The 22092-nt window shown below is 43.1% G+C and overlaps 1 protein-coding gene across 1 annotated transcript in view; it reads left to right on the forward strand.

The window, feature by feature from the left end:
• RUNX1T1 (RUNX1 partner transcriptional co-repressor 1) overlaps positions 1–19486 on the forward strand; it is a 151442-nt gene extending 131956 nt beyond the window's left edge. The window contains 2 exon segments of the mRNA XM_070392290.1: positions 1783–1973; positions 15466–19486. Of these exon segments, the coding sequence (XP_070248391.1) occupies positions 1783–1973; positions 15466–15741 (467 nt within the window). The 3' untranslated portion in view covers positions 15742–19486.
• The last annotated feature ends 2606 nt before the right edge of the window (positions 19487–22092 follow it).

Consider the following 22092-nt stretch of genomic DNA (forward strand, 5'->3'; position numbering starts at 1 on the left):
GCAGTTAATTACCAGTGGAGAGCTCTTGATGATCCTCAAGTCACGGACCGTAGATGTGTGAAATAAACCATAAACATTTAAGGAACCAGAGGAGTATTTGCATCGCTTACATTTTTAATCTACAGTAAAACATTTTTATTAGGAATCTATGTTTTTAATTAAACAGAACATTTAATTAAGGTGCGTTTTAAGTGGGTGAAACAATTAAGTGCAAGCACTTGAAACATGTCATAATTAGTTTTAATAGAGTGTTAATTGGTACTAGGTTTGCCAAGTTAATAATTACTGCTTATTAAATTTTCAATTAATCATTGTCATTTTGCTTTGAATAAAGATGAAAATTAGATAAACTAATTCAGAGGGAGGATATTTTCCCTTGTTAATTAGAACAGTTAATTTTTTAAATGGAAATTACTTGTTTTAGTTGTCAATCTTATGTTGTACATTAGCCAAATCTTTGCACACTTTCCACAGCTAAAATAAAAAAGCTAACTGGACACCTTGCAGGTTTGTGGGCAGGCCTGATTGTTCCGGCCCGTGATATGATTCCGTTCTATTTGTCCAGAGCAACAGTTGGTTATTGTGAAACTGTGCACTTATTGGATTAACTGGATAGACAACAGGCTAAAATTTGTAAATGAGAAAATGATTTTTGAAAATCTCTGTCATTTAGTCTATAAAGGTACATATCCCTATTACTCAAGAAATGATTTAAGAAAAGGAAAAGCTGAATCATCTGTTTTATCATCGATTTTCTTTAAAAGGTCTGCACTAACTTAATTGCTATACGAATTACCTTTTTACTATTGTGCTTTATTTTTTTTTTACCACTAAAACAGTTGTTCGCCCTTAAATATGTGTGTGTATAAAATGTATTTCCTTTCTTCTTTCTGAAAACTTCACCCGTGTACTTTTCTATGTTTGTAGTCACGTATAGTAGTGATTTTCAACTTTTTTCATATCGTGGCACACATAAACTAATGACTAAATTCTGAGAAAAAAAATAGGCATAATGTTGATTCATTCACACCCGTGACTATTGTGTTAGCTGTTGTCATTTTAAAAAGTTTTATTTGGCAATCTAACGGAAAAGAGGTCAGCGCCCCTGACTAAATAGGTATTGCATGTCTTAACAATCCTTAGGGCACACTGGTTGAAAACCACCGGCCGATAGCCTGGTGGCGGGCCGCCTTTATGTTTGTGAATTATCTGGACAGGTTTCTCCTGGTTGTTTTGTCCTTTAAATACTTAGCCTGGTCTCACAATCCTTTCTGGAGGTACCAGCGGTGCTAGGAAAGCTGTAGTAATGATAGAAGTAGTTTACAAAATATTCCCAGCCCTAGCTGGTGTGGCTCAGTCTATAGAGCATCGCCCTGAGGACTCAAGGGTCCATGTCCAGGCTGCCAGCTCCATCCCCAGTAGGAAGCGCGCAGGAGGCAGCCAATCCATGATTCTCTCTCATCATTGGTGTTTCTCTCTCTCTCTCTCTCTCTCTCTCTCTCTCTCTCTCTCTCTCTCCCTCTCCCTTCCTCTCTGAAATCAATAAAAAATATATTTAAAAATAAATATATTCCTAGAAATGCAAGCCAAAGTCCCACCCTTTGCTTTCCTAAGGAATTTCAGGCATCTGCTGTGTGGGTAGGTAGCCAGAAGCGCCGCCACCCCAGCCGTGGGGCGACAGTCCCGCGGGTCCTATAGAACCCCGTTTGACAGCGCCCGCACCCTGAGCCCCGAGCTAACGGAGGAATGTTCTCTTGTCCCATGTGGCCCGCGGGCGTGCAGAGGAGGCCGTCAACGAGGTGAAGCGCCAGGCCATGACCGAGCTGCAGAAGGCCGTGTCCGAGGCCGAGCGCAAAGCCCACGACATGATCACCACCGAGCGGGCCAAGATGGAGCGCACGGTGGCCGAGGCCAAGCGGCAGGCGGCGGAGGACGCGCTGGCCGTCATCAATCAGCAGGAGGACTCCAGCGAGGTGAGGGGCGGACAGGGTCTCCAGTTTTGGTTTATTTAAATTCTTCATTGTTGAAAGTGTTACATATGTCTCCCTTTTCCCCCATTGACCTCTCCCCGCCCACTCCCGCCCCCAGCCCATGCCCTGACCCCCGTGCTATCTGTGTCCATTGGCTACGCTTATATGCACGTATTCAAGTCCTTTGGTTGATCTCTTACCCCCCTCCCCCACCTCTCCCCTGCCTTCCCTGTGAAGTTTGACTGTCTTTTCGATGCTTCTACGTCTCTGGATCTATTTTTGTTCATCAGTTTATGTTGTTCGTTATATTCCACAAATGAGTGAGGTCATGTGATATTTATCTTTCTCTGACTGACTTATTTTGCTCAGCATAAAGCTATCCAGGTCCATCCAGGTTGTTGCAAATGGTAAGACTTCTTTCTAGAGTGCTCAGTTGTGATCCAGGAGATCACAAATCAAAGCAGCTATTGGATTGAGACCAACAAATCTTTGGGGTGAAAATTAGAATAATTTGGGGAGTTCTGGCACGTGTGGAATTGGTTGAACGCTGATCAAGTTTTGTCTTTATTAGAGACCTGAAAGAACAACTCCGCCAAAGGAAATTTTTGATCTATTTGCGAAGTAACAGATTGAAGTGAAATTCTTATAACTTCCTAGCACCATTTGGAGACTCAACACTCAGCTGTGTGTGACAGCATTAGCACGAGGCTTCTTTCTAAAGGCAGGGATTTAACAGTGATACCCGTGTCAGCTGCTCTCCAAACACACATGACATGCCTGGGATCAAAGTCATTTCCTTAACTACTGGTCCTAAACCCAGTGCTAAAACCATGTTTGCAATAATTAAACATTTCTAAGAGATTTTCTGCACAGTCTGTTTTTCCACATTATTTTTAATAACTATTGTGAACATTTTATTAGGTGACACCACTGACAGGGGCAATGTTATTTTGTATTGTTCCAGGATATTAAAACACACACACACACGCACACACACACACACACACACACACACACAGCCTGAATGGCTCAAGGAGCTCTAACAGAATGCGTTCTAAAATGGTCTGTAAGTCAGAGCACATGGTACGATTCCACATTGCTACAGCACCACAATGGCCAACCCCAAAGTAACTGTGCATAAAGGACAATTAACTGAACTCGCACAACCATGAGCTGATAAATCGATGGTCTACCAGAGTGCATATCTATAATTTGGGAGGGAGAGTAAGAACTTAATTTGTACCAGGCCTCTCTGTAGATGAAAGACCCTGTGGGAATCACTCGGTGCCCAGAATTTCTATTTAATGTGGAGCAGATGAATATTAAGAGGACAAAAGGAATTGATTTTCAACATTTGAAAGTTTCTCGGGAAAAGAGGGACAAAGGGAAGTTTATCTACACTTCCATTGCTGACTTTTTCATTATTAAGTTAACGGAGACATAAATTCAGTTTTATTGGCATCTGTGGCTAAGATATTTAAGGACCTTGTTTTGTGCTTTAAAAAAAAATCATTCGCATCTTTTGGAGAGACTTTGTCCCACTCTGTTCAAGTCAGTAATGCTGTGAGGCACAGTTGTTGGCATTATTAAAACATTTTCACTTTCATATGACTGTTTCAGGTCTGTTGTTTAGATTGAGTATTCTGTAGGTCACGAAATTCTAAAGAGAAAATGTGTGGAAAGAAATTGAGAACTAAGTCTTTGTATGCATCCTATAACATGCTCTCATTCCTTCAATGTCTATAAGCTTTTTATCTTTATTCATAAAACCTGTATAGAAAATGTATGAAGTTGACCCCAGTATTCAGCATTATAAAATACTAGAGGCCCAGTGCACAAATTCATGCACAGGTGGGGTTCCTCAGCCTGGCTGGCAGTCGGGGCCCATCCAGGCCTTGTCGCCCAGTCCGGGGGGAGGAACCGCAGGAGGTTGGCTGGGCCTCGGGAGGTTGGCTGTGAGAGTGCACTGACCACCAGGGGGCAGCTCCTGCGCTGAGCGTCTGCCCCCTGGTGGTCATTGCCTCATCCTAGCAACCAGTCGACCAGTCATAATGTCATTTAGGTTTTTATACATATAGGTGGTGTATCAAACAGTAGCAATGGTAATAGTAGATAACATGAAAAAACCTAGGTATGAGTGATTTTCTACAGTTACTAATTTTCTTTTGGGATCTCTTGGGAAACTGATCTTTAATATGGCACTACCCTTCAGTGACACTTTCTCAAGGAATTTAAAGCACAGTATGCTGGGAGGAAGGGTGTGGAACTCAGAGGGTCAAATTTAATTCCTGGTTCCATCTCCCACAATCCTGTGGCTTTGAGAAAGCCACAAAGGCTCTGTAAGGTTTAGTCTTTCACATGATGTGAAGAGGCGTGAAACTGTCTTCTACAGTGGCTAGAACTTTGAGACGTGACAATTTTAGCCGTGAGGGAACTCACCTGGCTAGAGTCACACAGCTAGGAAATGACAGAATCTACACTGGAACTCGGAGTGTGCTGTCAGTCTATACCTGTTCCACAGCAACGGAAGGAGGGTCATTTCATGAGGATCACGGCAGTAATTTGGGGGTGCAGATACAGAAATGCAGGCAGGTCCTGTCCCCTACTTTTCTTCTCTCTAAACTGCAAGTCCACTTTTCAAGACTTGAGCAGGATGGATCAGTCTCTCCAATGAGTAAGCCTCTTTTCTGCAAAAGTAACGTAGACATTTTCCTGAGAGAGGAGAGAAAGATATGGAAGAAATACTTCATTTGAATGTAGCTGGGTCTCCTCCAGACTTGCACACCAGTCTACACACACACACACACACACTCACACACTATAAAAGTGCTTTGAACAAGGACTTGACAAGTAAAGGGTTAATCTCTTAGCCCTAAATTAATGTTTCTAATTCTCCTAAGGAAAGACTATCCTGGAGCAATCTACATGGTTAGTGGTAGATTTAGTTCAGTTGTATCTTTTGCCCATTGGTTAAGTGGAATTTTGTAGGTAAATCCTCCCCCCCCGCTTCCCCTTAGGAATGTTTTCCTTTTCATTTAAGATTGAGGACACAACTTTGAATCCAACATATTTTTCTGCACCCCGTTTTGCCCTTGTACTCAGGAATGTACACCTAGTCATAGGAACAGTGTGATAAAAGCCACCCCAGCAGTGATGCTTGCAAGTCACCTCAAGTCTAGAAAGCTCCCTGGGGCCCTCCCAGACAGAGCCAGGACAGCTCTGGCTTTCCTGGGCTAGGACAGAGCTCCCCCTTCCAGCCCTCACCATGGCTGGCCCAGGATGGGGAATCTGTTAGGTCAGGACTGCATGGCCCGCCTGAGCTACAGAGAAGACAGTGTGGGTACTTCTCGGAATTCACTTCTATATTTTTATATTCAGGAGGTTTGATTGAATTTTAACTAGTGAATAAACCAGATAACACCCACATAGCTTTTACTTTAGAAATTTTATGAATTGCTCATTGTTTTCTTAGGAAAAAAAATAAAAGGTCTAGCCATCATAGTAATTGGTTGAAAACAGTATTTCCATTAAATATAGGATCCATTGATTTTAAAACTGGATCCAGGAACGAATGGACATTCTTTTAAAAAATCATGTTTGGCTCAGTGGATAGAGTGTGTTGACCTGTAGACCAAAGGATCCCGGGTTCAGCTCCAATCAAAGGCACATACCTTGGTTGCATTGGCCTGGGCCCTGGTCAGGGCTTGTGCAAAGCAGCCAATTAATGTGCTTCTCTCACATCAATGTTTCTCTGTCTTTCCCTCTCTCTTTCCACGCTCTCTAAAAATCGATGGAAAAATATCCCCTGATGAGGATTAACAACAAGAAAACAAAAAATCATGTTTGTGCCTTGCCCTGAGGAGTTTGTTACTTGATGCATATAACTGTAAACTGCAGGGAAGGTGGGAAAGGAAGCGTCACTAGGCTTTGAGAGCAGGAATGTTTTGGAAGATCACTCAGGCTGCATTGTGGAGAGAGATGGGAGGGAATGAAAAGGAGGAACCAATCTGTCTCAGGAGACAGCTGAGGAGGAAGTAGATTGGATCAATATGGTTGGTGGTGGTGTTGGATATCTGAATATCCATGAGATAGCATGGGTAGGACTTGATGACCCGTTAGCCATCAAGGAAGAAGAAGGAGCTGTGGTTCTTCAATGGACTTGCAGGGTTTGGAGTATACCGATCAGGTGATCTTCCTTGAGCAATCTTCAGAAACTCAGTGGCTTTGATCTGTCCAAAATGTGTGTGCCGGTGGTGAAGGAGTAAGTGTTCTTCAGTTTTTGTGCATGAACAACACAAGTTAAAATGTTTAAAAGAACTCAAGGCAGTTATTTATCCCAGACAGATCTCCTCTGTGGATTGGAAAGGGCAGAGAGAGCACAAATGCTTAAGTACTAGTTCATGCGGTCTAATGTGGAAATGAGGACCGTGCACTGTAATATATAAAGGTGGCGTTCCGGGTGCCCATACATCTCAGTTTGAGTGAGACATTCTCAGGTTACTTCTGTTGTCCCCATGTAATTATTAAAAGTGCCCCTTTCACTCTCAGGTGCCCTGGTCTGGATAGTAGATTATAGAGTCACACCCCTTAAAGGCCACGTTCAGCCAATCAGATGATCCTCTTCTGCTAGCAAAGCTCAGAGGCAGATGGGTGTGGCAGGAGGAACCCAGGAGGAGGACTCGGAAGACTGAATTCTGGCTCCAGCTCAGTCACCGCATTGGGGGGGGGGGGGGGGGGGCGCGGTTGGGGGGTGATTCGTTTTGCTCCTGTCAGCCTCCATTTTTCTCAGTAAGGAATGAGATGTTATTTTTTTTTTACATAAATATTTTAATTTCACATGTTTTGAGAGCAATAGCACAAGGCATCATCTGCCATATTTTTCCACAGTCCTTTATCACAAGATAGAGGAAATTTTCTGACTAAAACATTCTTTTTCCCTTCCTTATTTGAAGCCACCTCCGATTGTAGATATGTATGCATCCCTTGCCTAGATCATATGATCTTTATAATCTGAATCAATAAAACTACACATGTAGATGATAGAAAAGTCTCCTTCAGGGGGACTTTAAGAAATAACCTGGCCTTAGCTGGTTTGGCTCAGTGGATGGAACATCGGCCTGTGGACTGAAGGGTCCTGGGTTCAATTCCGGTCAGGAGCCTCATGCCCAGGTTGTGGGCTCAATCCCCAGTAGGGGGCGTGCAGGAGGCAGCTGATCAATGATTCTCTGTCATCATGGATGTTTCTATCTCCCTCTCCCTTCCTCTCTGAAATCAATAAAGATACATTAAAAAAAAAAAAAACAAGAAGAAGAAGAAAGAAAGGAAAGAATCTGAACTTTGGAGTCAGAAGACCAGAGTTCTAGCTTGGAGTGGCTGTTCATGTGTTTCTTTTGAGCTCTTCACATTAAGGACTTCTTCTCTCTATAATACCTGAATTCAGTCTTTCTCTTCCTGCCTCCATTTTCACACGTGTTGAATGCACCTAATAATGCCCATTCTGCTTAGAAAACCCTGCGGCTCTGAAAGGTAAGCTGTAAAGAATGGAAAAGTTCCAGAAGGAAGAAGGGGTTGGAAATCACTGAATTGGAGGAAACAGCAGGGAGAAAGTGTGGATGGAGTAAGGCAAATAACACCTGGGTATTGTTTGTAGGGGGCCACACAATGCAACATTCAAACAGGAACACTTTTCGGAGTAAAAGGGCGAGCTTTTTCCGGGACAGAGCCGTCCTCTAACCCCGGCTGTCCAGGCCCATGGGAGCCCTGCTCAGCATAGTTCCTGGGGGGTGACATGAAGTTTATTTTGCCGGGGGGTAAAACAAAAAGACCTACAATGAATGTTTGACTCTGCACCAGATGTGGTAGAAAGTGCTTTCTGTCCTCGTGCTCATTTACTCTTTCTATGAGTTCAGGTGGAGCAAATGGTGCTGTTGTCTTCATTTTGCATTCGAGGGAGGTCAGGCCTCTGCTCAGGGTCTCACCGCAGTGAGTGCGAGCTGGGCCTCAGTCCAGGCTGCCGCCCTCACCCCACCTCCTGGACAGCCACACGGCAGGAGTGGGCGTCTTTCTGTCCTGACTGTGCGGTGGTGTTTCTGTTCCCTCATTGGACTTCCCTCCCGATGATTCCCACCTGGTTCTCTAACTTTGCTTGGGTTCATCGTCTGTCATTATTATCGCAGAATGATGCTGGACATCAGACATATCGAAGCAACGGGGTATTTTCTGTAGTTTCTCTTTTTACAGTGTTTACATATCTCACCAAGAATGTACTGCCAACATTAGCATACATCAAAAGAAAGGACATTTGCTGAATCTGGCTATCTTGAGACTTTTTATTTTCCATATTTATTTCCTCTTTTTATACTTATACCACCACCACCGCCCCCCCTGCCCCCCCCCCCCCCCCCACCAGTGACACTGTCAGCTACAGCCTATTTTAAAAGAACCTGCAACAGCTCTTCTTTAAGATCCATATCTTGCTTTAGCTTAGGTGATCGGAGCAAGTTACTAGACGTGAACATAGAACAGACAGTAAATGTACTGTCCCAATGGTTAGTCTTGCGTTTTAAGCCGCCAAAGTGATATTTCCCCCAGATTAAACCAGCCTTTATTACTCCCCCACAGGTGCAGAACTGCACCGTGTATATCAAAGTCGGGCAGTTTTGTGGCACTTACGCAGAAACCCAGACTGTATCTTTAAACTTTCTGTTTCTAGAATCTGCACAATCCTGATGGTGTGAGCAGGTCCCTCTGAGAGGCCCATCTTGATTACTCCTTCTAGAATCGCTGGAACTGCTCCCAGCAGGACCTGCACAGCATGGCCCAAGCCACCGCGTGGCCTCTGTAGAGTGTGGTCACCACACAGTCACTCCACGGGGCTCTCAGGCATTGCTCCTGTCATCAGACCCATTGACCCCCCAGAAGAATTTGGAGCTCCCAGAGCACGAGCTGTGACTCTGTGTTGTTGTTTGTTGGCTTCATTTCTTCAAAGGCCAGTTGTTTGAATCTATCGCTGTTCGCAGTATAGGGTTGGAGCTCTGGGTGTGGAACGATCTTGAGCGGTTTGCCTCTCGGTGCTTTTGGTTTCCTCATGTGCAAACCTGGGGTCCTGTCTCTATATAAGCCAGTCACCGTACAGATGAGCAGTGTGTCTATGTAAGAGAGATGCGAAACCAGTTAAGAAGGTAGTCTAACAGTGGTCGGCAAACTGCGATCGCGAGCCATATGTGGCTCTTGGCCCCTTGAGTGTGGCTCTTCCACAAAATACCACATGCGGTCACGCACGTACAGTGCGATTGAAACTTCGTGGCCCATGCGCAGAAGTCTCTATCTTGTGGAAGAGCCACACTCAAGGGGCCAAAGAGCCGCATGTGGCTCGCGAGCCGCAGTTTGCCGACCACTAGTCTAACAGGAAGGGCAAGGAAGGAAGGTGGACTGTAACCATGAGATTGGAAAGGAAGGGAGAGGGACCACAGGAGCAAGGTCTGTGGGGTTTTGCACTGAGTGGTTGCAGGGACTAAAAAAATAGGAGTTTCCAGTAGGAGTTTCCGAAGTCTTGGGCCCAAGTGTTGCCAGTGGCTAAAACGGGCCACACCGAAGCGTTGGGGTTAGGGAATACCGATTTAGAGAGCAGGGGAGCATCTTGGATAGCAGCTCAGGAAGGAACTGGGAGCTGGAGAAATGGGCTTAATAGTCATTTTCTTACATCTAACAGTTGAAATCAGGAAATCCTGACAGGGGAGCGGGTGGGAAGAGAAGCTTCACTTCTTTCCTTTAAGCCAGCTTCCCCCTCGCCAGATATTTAGAGGAAAAGGAACAAACTGAAGAAGTTGCAGTAGAAGACTCAGAATGTTCGTATATTGGAAACCAAAATTAGAGGGAATTTCAACAAGGGGAGTTGAAAAAGGAGGGGTAGGGAAATAGTGAGTTGTGGTGAGTCTTCAGAAAGTCTAAGGACAATGAGGATGGAGAACAGGGTAAGGGGAAGTAAGTGTAAGGGGAAGTAAGTCAATGCTAGTTGGAGAAGAAACCCAAGACAGGCTGACTCTGAAGCCACTCAAAATTGGAAGCCACTTCCAGTACACATCATGATACCTTGTCTTCGGTGCTCCAGATTCCTGGCCCAACCTCTGTCCACTCTCAGGAGTTGAGCAACCCCCCCCCCCCCCAACCCCCACCACCACCACCACCACCCCCCCCCCCCCGCCCCCCGCCCCGCCACGCAACCTTATTCCTGCCAAAACAGGTTCTAGGAAAGAGCTGAAATGGACAGAGTGTGACATTCTCAGTACTTGGTTTGCATTCCTAAGACCTGGGTGAATCAAACGTTGGCGATGTGCTTTCTTATCTGCGTGATTTTACATAAGTCATCTACTCAAAATTTGTTTATTCTTTGAGTCTCAGTTTCCTATGCTGCAACATGTATTTTAAAATGGTCTTAAATTGTTGAGTGCAACGTAAGATGCGATCTTTAGTGTGAATGTAGGTTGTGCTACCTTGCATAGAGTTCTTTTAATTTGAGGAATTTTAATTATAAACATTCTACTAAATTCATTGAGCATTCTTTGCATGTGAGAGGTTTTTTTTTTTCTTTTCTTTTCTGGAGAATTATAGGTATGTAAGAACTGTAGAAACATAAAGTAATTCAGGAGAAAGTGTTTTGTTGCTTGGAAAGGAATTTTTAACCATAGGAACCAGAAAAGGTATTATTTTGCCAGTAGGGCAGAATGTCCATTCTCTATCTAAAATAACAAGATGAAAGAAATAATTTTGTTCTTAGGAATGAAGAGAAATGCTGATATGAAACAAAGTATTAATAGTCTTTGACATACAGCTTTGGCATTCGAAAGCTCCGTTCCATCCTTCCCATTTTCAGTGTAGTATTAGTACATTTAGCAAAGGGGAGCGTGTTGTTCAGCCCCATGTTCTTCATCTGACTCAGCCCAATTTTGGTCAGTGAACTAATTCCCACTTTTCAGATAGGGAATAAAAATCCTTTATGCTGAAAAGGGACTATATGGTCACAAATAAGGGAAGACTATAAAGTGCCATTAGATTTGGAAATGGAATTTGCTATGCAATGCTATTCCCGAGCCTTCCACACTATTGTGGAAACTGAGTCACCAGCATCATTCCTGCAGGGACTGAAAGGAAGCTCAGTTATTTAAAAAATAATAAAACAGGTAACAAACAAACAAATAGAGCAAGTATCGGGAAATACTAGCCTGAATATAACAAGCACAAATTGAAGAGAAAAAAAAAAGTAAAATTGGATTAAGTCATTGACCACTGTATCCCTGCCCTTTATGGCTGTACACAATTTATGGGGATTATACCCAATTTTTAGTTTCCACCTCTGTGAACAGCAGGAAGCTTAGAAATGTAAAATTATTCAGATGACAGTCCTCATAAGATTCTGTACATTTCCCTGTTCCCAGAAGCATGACAGTGAGGGGCCGAGTGCCACTGGTCACTCAGTCTTGCAGGTATGGACTAGTTGACAGGAAATTCAGAAGAACCACCCAAGAGAAATATATTCATAGAAATTGCTTTGTCTGTCTTCTAATGAGCTTTTTTAAAAGGAATGTGCAATTTGGATTTTTTTTTTTTTTTTTTTTTAGTTGAATACATACGCTAAAGTTCCCTACACATTCATTGCAGTGCAATGTCAAGAGGAATAAAAATATGTCGTTCGTTTGTGTGTTTCCCCACCAGGTCATTTGAATTGCTCTTTGTTGTACCTTCCTCCCGCTGAAGGTTGTTTTTTCCCAGCTGTGGGTGGTAAATGAATCTGATCCAAAGACTTGGGAATGGGGATAGAGGCAAAATTAGCAAGAGCCCTTGAATCCTGGGTCAGAATCCGGCCATACAAAGACACGAAGGCTCAATTCCCAGCAGCTTCATGATCCAAAACATCTGTTTCTATATTTGGCATAATTCCATTTTTTTTTATTTGTAAAATTGTTCCCATCTTTGAAAACACTTTAAAAATAAAAGAAGTCCCCATCCTGTCTCCTCTATCCAACCCCCCAACACATGCCTCTCTAATTACCTGGTGTAGCCCGTGTGTTTAATCAGCTGAAATTGAGGAGGTTGCCTACATCTGATTTCAATCTGACGGCTGCGTTGAGTCCCGGGCATTTACCACTGTTGTGTCTGCCAAAATGTGCCTCTGCCAGAGAAGAATACCCTCACACCAGGGTGTATTTTAAAGAAGTCACTTGACTTAGATAGATACTTAATTTCCTGAAAATATTGTTTTGGATCTGAGTCTCTGTTCTCTAATTGGAATTTTCTACTGTCATTTAGTAATTTCAAGTATTTGCTGCGTTTGTTCCAGCATCCACCTGGCATTCTTCTAAAAGCGACTAAACTCCCCTAACCGGTTTGGCTCAGTGGATAGAGCGTCGGCAGACTGAAAGGTCCCAGGTTCGATTCCGGTCAAGGGCATGTACCTTGGTTGCGGGCACATCCCCAGTAGGAGGTGTGCAGGAGGCAGCTGATCGATGTTTCTCTCCCATCAATGTTTCTGACTCTCTATCCCTCTCAACTTCCTCTCTGTAAAAAATCAATAAAATATATATATTTTTTAAAAAGTGACTAAACTTCCAGGAAGTAAACTTCACTCTGAGTGCCGTGTCAGACCTCACGGCTCCTAAGGGCTAGGCCAGGGGTGGGCAAACTTTTTGACTCGAGGGCCACAATGGGTTTTTAAACTGGACCAGAGGGCCAGAACAAAAGCATGGATGGAGTGTTTGTGTGAACTAATATAAATTCAAAGTAAACATCATTACATAAAAGGGTACGGTCTTTTTTTTTTTTAGTTTTATTCATTTCAAACGGGCCGGACTCGGCCCGCGGGCCGTAGTTTGCCCACGGCTGGGCCAGGCCCACGTTTGCTCACCACTTTACGGGGTCATTTGTACATGAAAATGCGATGGAATTAACTTTGAGGAAGAAGGGCTTCAAGTCTTGCAATGAAACCTCGGATCAGAAGTACCCATCTTTTGAGTTATTTTCCTGGTTAAATTAAAGTAGAAAAAAGAAAAATTGTGCTAGTACTGATGGTTAATTGTAATTTTATTTTATTTATTTTTTTGTGTTTTAATATTTTTTATTGATTTTTTTTTTTTTTACAGAGAGGAAGGGAAGGGATAGAGAGTTAGAAACATCGGTGAAAGAGTAACATCGATCAGCTGCCTCCTGCACACCTCCTACAGGGGATGTGCCCACAACCAAGGTATATGCCTTTGACCGGAATCAGCCTGGAACCAGGCTGACGCTCTGCTCTGTCCACTGAGCCAAACCAGTTAGGGCGTAATTTTATTTTTATTCATGATGTGAACATGTATTTCCTCAGGAATGATCATTTAAAACATCTCCCATAGAACAGCGTTTGAGATCTTGAGGTTTTCCTGGATTTTATTTTCCCCCTTCCTGGGGCCATAATTTCTGAATAATAAAAGAATAAGAATGTAGAGCTGAGCTCTTTCTAGAAGTTTCAAAGTCGAGTTCTGGAGTTCCTAGGCTTTAAGCACGTGAAACTCTAGGAGGCCCTTTATTTCCTAGCAAAGTTAGGAGGACTGCTAAACATTTCTCTGCATGTTTTGCACAGTGGTAAAGCCGCACACATAAGGGTGATGGGCTGACCTTCCACTGGGATATTCAAAGTAGGCGCACGAGCCCACCAGAAGCCACACAACCAGCATGCTTAAAGTAAAACAAGTGCAGGGCACACAGTGGAGAGGTTTTTAATATTCATATATATTAGGACTTTTAAAAAATGCATTTTAATTATGACACAGCCATTCCCAAAAGTAAAAGAACTCTACAGAAGGTCTCACAACTTAACTTCACACTAAAGATCATTACATTGCGCTCAACAGAAGTTTGTTTTGCAAGAAAATAACCAAAACCAAGGAAGATGAAGACAAAAAGATGACTGGCCCTAACTGGTTTGGCTCAGTGGATAGAGCGTCGGCCTGCGGACTCAAGGGTCCCAGGTTCGATTCCGGTCAAGGGCATGTACCTTGGTTACAGGCACATACCCAGTCGGGAGTGTGCAGGAGGTGGCTGATCGATGTTTCTCTCTCATCGATGTTTCTAACTCTCTATCCCTCTCCCTTCCTCTCTGTAAAAAATCAATAAAATATATTTTTTAAAAAAGAAAAACAGATGACTGCGCAGGGCTAAGATCCCCTTATATAGCATTTGCAATGGGGTTGGTCTTGCCAAAGGAACTACTGTAGGAAATTTAAAGTGGGCTTCCTGAGGTTTCACCTCCTCCTAGGGTGCCTGAGGGACTTTACCTTTTAGCTCCTCCCCAAATCTCCTTTCTTCCCTGCGATCTGTCCTATGCAGGTGCTCTTCCGTCTCTAATACATTGTGCTCTGATTCATGATGTGACTATTTCAAAGTTTAAATCTCAGGCAACCTCATTTGAGCTTATTTCACTTCTTGAAAGCACTGACTGTTAGCATTGGGCTTGCTAAGGTCTAAGTTTTTCGTTTCCTCCACTTTTCTGACTACACAGAGTCGCTAAGCTAGAAGGAACTCCATCAACTGCAATGCATTGTATGTAAATAAAATGCCTTATTATTTATGCAGTTTTAGTATCTCTAGTTTTTCCAAGTTAAATGAAGTATACTCAGATTCATTCAAATATTTATTGAGCACCTGCTATATATATCAGGCACTGTTCTGGGTGCTTAGAGAACAAGCAAACCAAACTGAGTTTGCTTATCAGGTATACCGACTGACTGGGTGCAGTGGGAACAACTAAATGCACGGAGAGGTTAAAGGGTCTTATCTCAATCTCTCGTCTGATAGAGCCGGGAATAGAATACTCTATCTTCGTTACATTTCTTTGAGTCTCATATAGGGCTCTTGTAGGCCCTTTGTAATTTCTGTTCTATCCGGAAGGAAGATGCCTCTGCCAAGAGCGATAGATACATTTGTGTGCGACCATGGTGGTACTGGTATTAGGTGGGAAAATGCGGTAGATACAGCAAACCTAAAAGGAAGGGACTTTACAGTTAGGGCAGAAAGCAGCTCCAGCCAGTGTGTGAGATGTCACAAGAGTTGCTGGCAGAGAAGTTTGGGCAGCCATCACACCAAAACCTGCATCTCTGTGTGTTTAGTGTGTATACACACATACGCCTGGAGTTTTCATTCTTACCACAGAGTTCTTGAAAATAAGGCGGCAGGCCCTAGCTGGTTTGGCTCAGTGGATAAAATGTCGGCTCGGGTTCAATTCCGGTCAAGGGCACATGCCTGGGTTGCAGGCTTGATCCCCAGTAGGGGGCGTGCAGGAGGCAGCCAGTCAATGATTCTCTCATCATTGATGTTTCTCTCTCTCCCTCTCCCTTCCTCTCCAAAACCAATAAAAATGTATTTTAAAAAAAGAAAAGGGGGCAGTGCTGTCCAGCCCAGTCCCCCAGACTTTGGTTTGGACAGTGGATTCATTTGGGATTCTGCTTTGTTTTGCCTTCTCCTTTAGAGTTGCTGGAACTGTGGCCGTAAAGCGAGTGAGACCTGCAGCGGCTGCAACACGGCTCGATACTGCGGCTCATTTTGCCAGCACAAAGACTGGGAAAAGCACCACCACATCTGTGGACAGACCCTGCAGGCCCAGCCGCAGGGGGACACGCCCGCCGTCAGCTCCTCGGTCACGCCCAGCAGCGGGGCCGGGAGCCCGATGGACACCCCACCAGCAGCCACCCCGAGGTCAACCACCCCGGGGACCCCGTCCACCATAGAGACAACCCCTCGCTAGATGTGAACTCCGAACTGTCCAAGGAAACACAACACAACCAACACGAAACCAATTCTTCATCCTCAGACGCTCGAAGTTCTTTTTGTTTGTTTGTTTGTGTGTAGATGAACTTTCCTATTGCAGTCCTTGAGCAAGAGAGAACCTCCCCGGTAGGAAGACAGAGGGCCAGTCACGGGTCGTAAGGACTTATTGTGGATAACAAAGAGAATCTCCTCCTTAGAGAACTGAAAAGAGAGCAGAGAATATAACATGAAATGATAGATTTGACCTCCTCCCTGTTATTCGCCAGTAGCTGGGATTTTAAACTAGATGACCTCATTAACCGATGCTTTACCAAACAGCAAACCAAGAGATTGCTAATTGCTGTTGAAAGCAAAATGCTAAGATTAAGACACAGTGTTCCTGATATACAATAATGGGGGGGAGAAAAGAAAAAAAAAAGAGGAAAACCCTCCAGGGCATGAGCATTGGCTACAGTGGTAGACGTTTTAACAAGAAGATGAATGGCGTCCATGGGTTGCTAACTGAACTCTGAAGACCCGCTACAAAACACACATATGTGCAGCATATTGGAAGGAGAAACAGATGTTCGTTTTCCCCCCCACCCCCCAGTTTCTGAAAAGAAATAATATCCAGGTCAACAGAATGAAAAATGAAAGATGATTTGCAGTGGGATGTATGGATACAGCAGCAAGAGAAAAAAAAAAAAAGCCCTAATACAAAAAGCTCCTTTACACACACACACACACACACACACACACACACACACACACACGTTAAGAGATTCAGCCTGCAGTTAATTAGCATTCTGGCAGCTCTGACATCAGCCGGCTGCCCTAACTAACCCATTCCACGTTTATTCACTTTTTCGAGATTCCACAGAATAAGACATTGGGTCTGTTCCAGCTCATTCATTTTTATATTGAAAAATACTTTTTAAAAAATGGTGGCTCCAGCTCCAGCCCCTTTCCAAATTTTCAGCCCTGCCCTGTTTAGATTTTTTAATTAAAGACGAGTAGTTCTCTTCGTGTGAAAACACTTCTGTCCTGTGAGGTTTCCAATGGTGTTTTTCTTGTAAATGTGTTGGACAAATGTGAAGATGCATTGTAGTTTAACCATACGCCCACATTTAGTCTCTTTATTCCTAGTTGATGAGAAACCTGTATCTTTCTATGCTGCTTTTATATCTATATGTATTAGTGATATTTCTCTAGTAGTTCGGGGAGGGGGAAAGACTTTTTTTGGTTGTCCTCAAGAAAAGAAAAAAGCAAAGAAAAAAAATCTTTCGGAGCTGCTATTTCACTCTCTTCTAGGATTTTTTTTCCTGAAAACCAGCATGTTCATGGAATGCTAACCTTGGTGTTTTTGTAAGAGGGAATGTACATAAATGTATTTTGCACTGTCACATGACTCCCTAGGCATGCTTTTTATTTTTTTTAAGCAAACTTTTCGAATATGCTAGAGCCATTTCACCAAGTTTAGCTGTAGCATAGAGTAGTAGTGGATTTTTTCCTTTTTTTGTTTTTTGTTGAAAAATCATTATTGGGACTTTTTTAAAAAAAAATAACAAGATAATCTACTTTAAAAAAAGACAGTGCATGTATATTGCTGTAAGGTTGTTTAAGTATTTCTAATTTTACAAAAAAAAAATAAAATAAAATGTTAAATCATTAGAGCTCCAAATGCTGAGGTGTAGACTGACAGCTTTAAGTGCTGAATGCCAGGTTACAGTTTTCTTACAAAAGGGAAGTCAGCCAAAGACTGATCTGATGGACCAAAAGCCGCATCTTGAAAAGCACCAGGACTACTTTCCAATTGCTCAGCAGGTTAACTGTGTTCAGCAAGGTCTCGTGTGAATCCATGAACCCTTCCTTGTCCAGGGTCCAGACCAGAACTACTTGTTAGTTTTGAAACCAGTAGCCCAGGATGTGGTTGTGTGCTTCAGCGGGAGCAGTGCTGCAGGCTGTGTAAACAACCAAAGTTTTCGAGGCTGGGAAGACCCTTCTCCATGCACATACGCACACCAGGCATTGACTTAAAAATCTAAAGTGATCCATTAGGGTTTTGTGTGTGTGTGTGTGTGTGTGTGTGTGTGTGTGTGTGTGTGTGTGTGTTTTGTTTTTAATGTAGCCCTTGGATACCATTTTAAACGGCTTTTCAGTATCTGCATAGAGGCAATCCTCAATCTGTTTGCTTTACGTCCTCTAAACCTAAACTTTTTTTTAGCATTCCCCCCACCCCTGGTTATGTTGTTTTTGTGTTTGTTTGTTTGTTTTTAATGGCTTTTTAGTGTAGAAAGTTCTGATGAGCAAATATATACATCTATCTGCATGTCGGAAGTCCATCTGCCAGCACACCTGCTTAAAGGGAAAGAAAGCACATAACCAGGCTCTGAATGGGTGATCTTTTATCATGGTGCTCCCAGAATCCTTTGACCTCACTCTGCTTTCTAGTCTGCTTATGACACTGGACGGTCCTTTCTTACAGAGCTATTATATGTTCTAGGCTACGAAGGGTTAAATAATTCCCCCGCCCCCCTCCAAAAAAAAAAAAATGAGGTATGTCATATCCACAGGTCATTATCTCTAGAAGCTGTGATGTATGTGAAACAGCACTGTTATCTTAACACTCGTGTGTAAAATAAGGATTAGTAACAGTACGTCTCATCACTTTTAATTCAGGGCACCCTGAGTGAAAACAAATAAGAAAAAAAAAAATCCCTAACTCTGAGCTCTATCTCTGACTCCTCTTCCTTCTCTCCCTCTTCCTCCTCCTCCTCTTCCTCTTCCTGTTTTGCTACATTCTCCTCAGTGGCAAAAAGTTTCACTCTACCTCTTGACAGCATGTATATTGCACCAGTAGCTAACAAAAAAACTGGTCGACTAGACAAACCAAATGGGCACAAAAGAACCAGGATACCAAAAGTTAAGCTCATACAGCTGCAAACCATATCACTCCTTGGTAACAATGCAGACCTCATAAACCTAAAGAAGAGAAAGAAAAGAAAAAAACTTTCCTTACTTTCCTTTCCTGCTTGTCACGTATGTACAGGCCACGTGAGAGTATAATTTGTAGGTATAATGCATTTTTAAAAAGTTATCTTCCTTGGATAGAATTGAATGGTGGTCGCAGATAGAAATAGGGCGTCCTCTATCTCTTATTTCTGTCTCTGACTCTTTTTTTTTCTTTTTCTCTGTCATGAGATTGTGTGTGACAGGGCAACCTGTCTTTTAAATTTCTTTTTTTTTTCCTAACTTTTTTTTTTTTTAAACGTGTAGGTGCATGTCTTGGGGATTTAAAAATTTCAAGGCTGGTTTACTTATGCAAAGCATGCCTATGTCTGGAATACTTAGGGAAAGAAAGTGACTCCGTGTTGTCTGAATTCCTCAAGGGACAGAAGAAAAAAAAAATTGGAGACTGTTGAAATGCAGATTTGAAGTAACTTTTTTTTTAAATATGATTTTGGGTTCTGCGACATTCTTGTGAAAAAATTAAAGTTGTTGTGCAATACTTAATTCAGACATGTACCACAAGTTAATGGTAGACTAACACTGGGGGGTGGGGTCTAGGCATCATGCTTTTGTCAGCATACTCTTGAGCTTTTAAGTCTACTATGTCTGAACTGTGGTTTCTTGTTTATCCTTTTTTCCTTAGTTGGACTGTAATGTATGGTCTGTCAACCTGTGAATCTTTAAAGTATGATTCAGGTATTGTTGTATTCTTTACTGTGTAATAAAGTTTTAAAAAAAACCCTGTATTCTCTGCCTCCCTTACCTTGTGTGTGCCATGGCTGTCCAGCCAGTGGCCCTGGCCCGGGAGCCCAGCCTCGGGGGCGCTGTAGCACATCTGCGGAGCGTCCTCGGCGACCACGCATGCCTCTGCCGCAGGACATGGCTCATCCATGATGGGTAGAGGAGGATGTCAGGATGCTGTATATGTCAGGTTAGTTCAGGGGGAATGCTACCAGGCGAGAGGAGCTGGAAGAGTGTGAGGGGAATCTGTCGTCAGAGGGAAGAAGAGCTTGGTTTGCTTGGTTTAACTGCAAATGAGAAATGAGTGCCTACGCCTTTCCAGAGGGAGTGGTACTGACCTTACAGGCTCAGCTCCCCCAGACCCTCCTGACTGGCAGGCCCCCTGGTGCAGAGCTGGCTTCCAGCTGCCTTGTCCACCATGCTTCTCGAGTTAAATTCGCCAGCATTTGCACCCTCCTTGTTTTTATTATTTTTTATTTTATATTTGTATTGATTTCAGAGAGGAGGGGAGAGAGAGAGAAACATCAATGATGAGAGAGAATCATTGATGGGCTGCCTCCTGCATGCCCCCGGCCGGAGATCAAGCCCGCCACCCGGGCATGTGCCCTGACAAGGAATCGAACCAATGACCTGGTTTGTAAGTCGATGCTCAACCACGGAGCCACGCCGGCCGGGCTTCACTCTTGTGTTTGTACATCGTCAAACATCCACATGTTTTTTTCACGCTGTAGTTACAAAGTTGGTTGGAGTTTGAAGCCCCAACCTCTCTGCTCCTGTTAATTTTTATGTGTAATTTTCATGACACAAGATTTTGTTTCTTGGTTTTCTCTTGGTGCTTTCTTTCTTTTTTAAATAATGTATGTATTGCATTGTAGCAGAAATACCTCTTCCTCCCGAATGTTCCCAACTTTATGGGCCAAAAAGGTAGTTGCAAAGAACAAGAGGACAAAACGCGTGCAAACACCTGTGTGTAGAGAAGGCGTGACGGTGGGTGCGGGTTATGGGGGAGGTTCTCCCGAGACCACCTGTTCCGCTTCTTCAGCAGGTACCTGTCCCAAGGCCTGGTTCCCTAACTTGTCCTGGGAGATGGGGCTTTTCTCACATTTCTTACTCCAGGAACTTGGCAACACACACAAGGAAAAATATACAAAACTAAATTTTAAAGTAATAATGGACCTCTCCCTATCCCTGCCTCCCCCCCGCCCCCCCCCACCATTGTGATAGTTAGGATTGGATACTTAACGCAGTAGTTAATGATTTATTTTCCATCAACACAGGCCAGCCTGACCTAAGTTGCTTATCCTTTAATGCAGAGGTTCTCAACCTGTGGGTCTCGACCCCTTTGGGGGTGGAACGACCCTTTCACAGGGGTCGCCTAAGACCATCGGAAAACACATATATAATTACATATTGGTTTTGTGATTAATCACTATGCTTTAATTATGTTCAATTTGTCACAATGAAAATATATCCTGCATATCAGATATTTACATTATGATTCATAACAATAGCAAAATTACAGTTAAGTAGCAACGAAAATAATTTTATGGTTGGGGGTCACCACAACATGAGGAACTGTATTAAAGGGTCGCGGCATTAGGAAGGTTGAGAACCACTGCTTTAATGTGTTAATATATGTTTTTTTCTCTTCAGAATAAAATGGGCCAGAAACTAGCAGATAAGAAAGAAATGAGACCCAATGAAACAGTTCCCTTCTAAGTAGTTCTTGAACACATCACCTCTGTGATGTTTTCATGCAAGTGGATATGTTGAACAAATAGGAAATGCTTTGTAGTTTACATGAAAAATAGGAGCAAAATCCAAATGGTAGTGGACACCATTTTTTAGATGTGTTAATGATGTTTGGTTACTCTGAAAGAACATACAGCTATTTTTCTGAAATGGGTGGGGAGGGAATGAACAAAGGGGTCCTTTCTGCATGGGTGTTGATACCTGTACTCCAAGGTGAATAAATAAAGTTGTATTTGCTCAAACCTGTCCCTGTGCAGTCTATTCTCAATCATAGTAGGGAAACTGAGTCAGACAAATTAGTACCGAAAATGTTTTCTTTCCCAGGCCACTTCTCCATATAAGCAGGGCTGTAGGGCCAACGTAATTTGGGGATTTGCTTCTGGAATGTTCAGCATCATAGAACATTTGTTGAAAACACTTCAAGATTATATACAGGAAACCTGTGAAAACTCCTTAAGATGAAGATAATATCATTGTCGATTTTATTCTAATAAAAATTATTTGGGCCCTACCCAGTTTGCTCAGTGGGTAGAGCGCTGGCCTGCGGACTGAAGGGTACCGGGTTTGATTCTGACGGAGGGCACGTACCTGGGTTGCAGGAGGCAACCAATTGATGTGTTTTTCTCACATCGATAGTTCTCTCTGTCTTTCCCTCTCTCTTCCACTCTCCCTACAAGTCAATGGGAAAATATCCTAGGGTGAGGATTACAAAAAAAAATATTTGGAGAGAAAACTCCTGATGGGTAAGAGAAGGAATATCTGCTTTTGGTTCTTAATGCTAATGTTCTTGTGTTGGAGTTCTGTTTTCCACTGTCAAGAAAAAGATCAGGCCCTAACCGGTTTGGCT

This window comes from Myotis yumanensis, unplaced genomic scaffold, assembly GCF_028538775.1.
Source record: "Myotis yumanensis isolate MYYU_CA2020_CCGP unplaced genomic scaffold, mMyoYum1.0.hap1 SCAF_15, whole genome shotgun sequence".
Lineage (NCBI taxonomy): Eukaryota > Metazoa > Chordata > Mammalia > Chiroptera > Vespertilionidae > Myotis > Myotis yumanensis.